The sequence below is a fragment of the chloroplast genome of Punica granatum (genome assembly GCF_007655135.1).
Source record: "Punica granatum chloroplast, complete genome".
Taxonomy (NCBI): domain Eukaryota; kingdom Viridiplantae; phylum Streptophyta; class Magnoliopsida; order Myrtales; family Lythraceae; genus Punica; species Punica granatum.
This window is the reverse complement of record NC_035240.1, coordinates 5,001-10,000: the sequence shown is the minus strand read 5'-3', so window position 1 is coordinate 10,000 and position 5,000 is coordinate 5,001. Positions and strand designations below refer to the sequence as shown.

At 30.3% G+C, this 5,000-nt stretch overlaps 3 protein-coding genes and 3 non-coding genes across 6 annotated transcripts in view; 3 read left to right on the top strand and 3 right to left on the bottom strand. All coding sequences in view use genetic code 11, as the record gives it.

Moving 5' to 3' along the window:
* The window catches only part of trnG-UCC, an 809-nt gene extending 410 nt beyond the window's left edge, over positions 1 to 399 (bottom strand). Inside the window, exon 1 of the tRNA in view lies at positions 377 to 399. This is a non-coding gene — a tRNA (tRNA-Gly). The remainder of the gene's footprint in view (positions 1 to 376) is intronic.
* A 571-nt stretch (positions 400 to 970) lies between these two features.
* trnS-GCU lies at positions 971 to 1,058 on the top strand. The gene has a single exon. It is a non-coding gene; the product is annotated as a tRNA-Ser (tRNA).
* Positions 1,059 to 1,207: 149 nt separating this feature from the next.
* Positions 1,208 to 1,318, bottom strand: psbI (photosystem II protein I). Its single transcript has one exon. It carries the CDS (start codon positions 1,316 to 1,318, stop codon positions 1,208 to 1,210), a length of 111 nt encoding a protein of 36 aa, YP_009390793.1.
* Positions 1,319 to 1,712: 394 nt separating this feature from the next.
* Positions 1,713 to 1,892, bottom strand: psbK (photosystem II protein K). Its single transcript has one exon. The coding sequence runs from the start codon at positions 1,890 to 1,892 to the stop codon at positions 1,713 to 1,715; it is 180 nt and encodes a 59-aa protein (YP_009390792.1).
* A 383-nt stretch (positions 1,893 to 2,275) lies between these two features.
* trnQ-UUG lies at positions 2,276 to 2,347 on the top strand. The gene has a single exon. It is a non-coding gene; the product is annotated as a tRNA-Gln (tRNA).
* Positions 2,348 to 3,733: 1,386 nt separating this feature from the next.
* rps16 (ribosomal protein S16) lies at positions 3,734 to 4,855 on the top strand. Its single transcript has 2 exons — positions 3,734 to 3,773; positions 4,629 to 4,855. The coding sequence occupies exons 1-2, from the start codon at positions 3,734 to 3,736 to the stop codon at positions 4,853 to 4,855; spliced, it is 267 nt and encodes an 88-aa protein (YP_009390791.1).
* Positions 4,856 to 5,000: the final 145 nt, after the last annotated feature.

The following is a 5,000-nucleotide window of genomic DNA, read 5'->3' as shown; positions in this document are numbered from 1 at the left end:
GTAAACTAAAGACATCCTTTAATAGCTATTTTGCTTCAATCTTTACTATATAAACCAAAAATTGAAGATTTAGTTACGATTAGAAATAAACTTTTCTATCTTTATCCATGGATTTTTTATTCATACTTAGTTAATTGGAAGTGGAAGTATTGATCCAATTCAAACAAAAATTATGTTTCGCAATTAATTTAATAATCCAATTTTTCAATTTATACTTGACCCTTGGATACAAATCACGAGAATGTATATTCTTCCTCGAATCTTTCATTGCGAGGTAAAGGATTTAATCCTTTTAAGAAATAAAGTTTCTGCTCGGAATAGGAATCAAACCGAGGGACCCCTTAACTATATAAGGGATTAATAAAACGAATCACACTTTTACCACTAAACTATACCCGCTACAATGCGATTATTGTATAGAAATGAACTTTTTGTCGAACAAGGAAATCCGACGTAATCAAAATAAGAAAAGAGTATTAAAAAAGAAAGAATAACTTTAATTATTAATAAAGTAATATAAGTAATATAATAAGAAATGAAACTTTGATTCTATATCATAGATATGGAAATAGTCCGTCTTCTGATTGTTGTTTCAATAGCAAGCCAAGTATTTTATATTTCAAATAAAGCAAAATCATTTTATCTACGATTTGATTTGGAACAAAAACAAAAAAGGCCCGGCTAGGTACTGACCAGGCCAGGCCGCGAAAAGAAAATAAAAAAACTCTTTCGGTATTCTTTTTTTTTATTCGAAATATCTCTTTTGAGCCCTTTCTTTATCTAAATAAGATTGCTTATCAAAGTTGTATATATTAAAGTTGTATATATCAATATAGTAAAATACTATCTAAATAGTAAAATAATATAATAGTAAAATAATATATCTAAAATAGATAAATAAGGGATTTTTTCAAGCCTTCCATTTTGTGTAATGGAACTATGTAACATAGTAATTATCCTTTTTCAATTCGGAGAGATGGCTGAGTGGACTAAAGCGTCGGATTGCTAATCCGTTGTACGAGCTTTTCGTACCGAGGGTTCGAATCCCTCTCTTTCCGTTTCCGTTGAGGACTCGGTATTTTATTTATCTTTCAAGTTCCAATTCTTCGAACTCCCCCCTTTTTTTTTTAGTTAATTAAAGATGTACAATAGATAAAATCCTAAGAACATTGAAAAATTAAGCAAGTAAAAGGAAAGGCCTCTTTTTTTATTCTTCACGCCCAGGATTACGTCCTGGATCATTAGATAGGAATCCGAAGATGAACAGCGAAACAAAGAATATCACTACTGTGTAAACAAAGAGTTTGAGAGTAAGCATTACACAATCTCCAAGATCATTTTTTTTTTGAAAAAAAAAAAGAGAATAGATTCTCCATTTTTATACCACATATCCTATTTTGACACCAATAAATGAAAGGGTTTCTAGAAATGAAATAAAAAAGAATTTTCAGAAATTCATTTGGAATAAAAGTCACCTCTTTCATTCCCAAAAATGTCTTTCCTACCTCCGCGGGGCCGTTAATAGGAATAGGATTATTCAATAAATGAAAAGGAATCAGAATGAGGAAATGGGGTGATTCAGATTTCTCTAAGCTCTCTAAGAATTAGTTAAATCGAGAGTTCATACTATACTGTAAGACTTATCTGATCTTATCATCCATTGTTAGAATTTTTTTCGCGAATAAATCATGTCTAGGACAGTATTAAAAATTTCATCGAAAACTTACAGCAGCTTGCCAAACAAAGGCTAAGAGAAAAAAGAGAAGGGGTATTACTGGCATAAAATCTACGATTGGGCTCAAAAAAGCGTAGGCCTCAGGCAATTTGGCTAAGAAAAAACTACTCGAATAAAGGGCGGAAGTAAGACAGATCAAACTAAAGATATTAAGCATAACAAACATTTTTTTTTTGACTTGGAGATAAATTTTGATTGATTTAATATAATAATATATTATTATTGATAATTGATATACGGTAAAAATGACGAAAGTAAGGTAGATCAAAAAAAATCCTTTTTTTTGAACTTGAACTCGCCTAATCAAAAATTTTTCTATTTTCTTTTGCGAATTGAAGAAATCATCCTTTCATACAATATCTTAATTGAATTATATGTAATGATCAATAAATTCAGTTTTATTCTATAGATAATTCTATATCTACATGTGCCAAAATCCCAGGAACAATAGAGTCCATAGATATTTGGACTGGAATTGACGAATAACCAATACCGATACTAGTCTTTAGTATAGTAAGTAGTATCGAATAGAAATCTAAATGGGGCGTGGCCAAGTGGTAAGGCAACGGGTTTTGGTCCCGGTATTCGGAGGTTCGAATCCTTCCGTCCCAGGAAATACCTATAATTTCTATATAAATAGACATTGTTAGACTAATGAAATGAAAGATTGTCTTTTTGAACTAATTTCTCTTTATCTTTAAAAGTAGAATATTGAATGGATAGAATGTGATTCTTGTTTCGGATTTTTAATCATTCTATTTTTCTCTGAATCATATTTTTTTCTCAAATTGAGTTCAAATACATACAGATGGAGTTATATCGAGTTATGATCTAGGTAAGGTAGGAACATAGATCACAAGAATTTGAAATAAAGTAAATAAAAAAAAGGGGTAAAATAGGGGATTGAATGTACCTTTCATGGTATATCCATTCCCTTAGAACATTCCTATTTGAATTTGAGTTAGTTATTTCGAACTATAGCCATATGCTAATAAGAGTTAATCGACAATGTAAGATATCAATTTCAATAGCAGTGTCTGTAGAAATCTGATTAGCAAATCATCAAGTTACATAGGTAACACATGTATTTTCTTTGAACCTGGTTTTTAAATATTTCATCTCGTATTTCATTTGGCTCGAATAAATAATTCGAAATTGATGTAATAATAGAGACCGGGGGGTTCATACACACTATTCTATTCCCCTTGCTTTAAATAAAAATTATTGAACCTCCAGGGAAAGTAACTACGCAAAAAATGAGGAAATGCTGAATTTCTTATTTTATTTTATTATCGTTCTATTTCGTTGATAAGGTTTTTTGAAAAAGATTTTTGATTCGTTAATTTGAAATATTCAAAAGAGAATATTCCTAATTAAGTCCAATGACAATTGTTCAGTCTATCTGATAGATAGAGTAAATTTCTTTTTTTTTTCTTTCAATTTTTGATTTTCGTTTTCAGTCTGAAATGAAAGAAAAGAGCCTAAATCTTCCTTTCCATCAACCCCCTTTATCCACTCTCACTCTATGAAAAAAAGAAATTCGATTCTTTCAATCTATATTTTTTGAATCATGGATTTATTTATGATGCTCAAATATGATCCTTAGTAAAACTTTATTCAAATAGTGATATTGGTATGAGGTAGGGTTTTTCAATTAAATAAATAACTATTTGAATCATTTCTTCTGACTATTTGATACTCGAAGACGTCTGAGATTGTTGAATATATCCTATTAGGTTACTTGAAGATGGAATGTAGATTTAATAAAAAGAACTTTTTATTCGTAATATTGAGAAATTATGTATAAATTAATAATTAATAAAGAAAATAAAAATATTGCATTGAAATTTAATTCTTGATAAGATTTCTTTACTTTAGAAAGCACCAATTCATATAAAAGAAGAAAAATATAGATTTCTATGAAACGATCGAACAAATGACTATTCATGATTCCATAATTGAATCAATTACATATCAGTTCCAAACTAGAGAAATGTTATGGTAAAACTTCGTTTAAAACGATGTGGTAAAAAGCAACGTGCGACTTGACAGACATGATCAGTTGTGGATTCTTACAACCACCATTTTCTATTCTATAGAAATGAAGGTGCTCTTGGCTCGACATCCTTTGTTCTGTTCCATTAGAACCCCTATTTTTTGTTGGGGTTTAATGTTAACAGTATATGATGTAGCTCGAGTAGAAAGTATTGATTCATTTCTCAGGGGCAAAGATCTAAGGTTAGTGCCAATTAATAAGTTGGAACAACTTCGTAAGTATATTTTCGATCTAGTAGAAATCGAAAGGATCCAATTCGAACAAGTTTCAAATAAAAAAAAGGAAAATTTGTTGGAATTAGTGAAACTCTTTTGATCAAAAGTGTATCATGCGGGAATCGACCGTTCGTATGATTTTTTGATAGAAAGAAATCATAAAAAGGGGCATGTTGCTGTCATTTTGAAATGATTAAAATTCACCGAAGTAATGTCTAAACCCAATGATTCCAGGCAAAGATAAAGTATTTTGGAACAAGGAAATACCCTTTTTCAATTGTCTCGACAACTAGATAAAGGATAAAGAAGCCAAATATATTCTAAACGAGACAAACAAAAAGGGGTTAGAGACCACTCAAAAAATGAAATGCCTACGGCTTTTCTTTTGAACTATTTCATAGTTATCCAACTTGAGTTATGAGAATACAAATAATTTTTTTTGATAAAGAGGAATAAAAAAGGATTAAATAATCCATAGTCTAATTGATTTGATGATGTTATGGATCTACTTACCATTCTAATTCTATACATAGATCTAACTTCCAAATTCTCGAGCCGTATGAGGAGAAAACTTCGTATACGTTTCTAGGGGGGGTTATAGTTCATCTACATCTATCCCAATGAGCCCTTTATCGAATCGTTGCAATTGATGTTCGATCTCGAAGAGAAGGAAGAGATCTTCGGAAAGTGGGTTTTTATGATCCGATAAAAAATCAAACCTATTTGAATATTCCTGGTATTCTATATTTTCTTGAAAAAGGCGCTCAACCTACAGAAACTGTTTATGATATTTTAAAGAAGGCGGGGGTTTTTACAGAATTTCATTTTAATCAAACGAAAGTCAATTAATGAAATAAATACAAAAAAAGAGAGAGAAGAGGGTGGGGGTGATTCATATATAGCTTTGTATAACTTTTTTTCGACTATTCCCCCCCCCTTTTTTGTTTTACTCTATTCATTTATTATTGTTACCATAGCATACCATGTTATATAA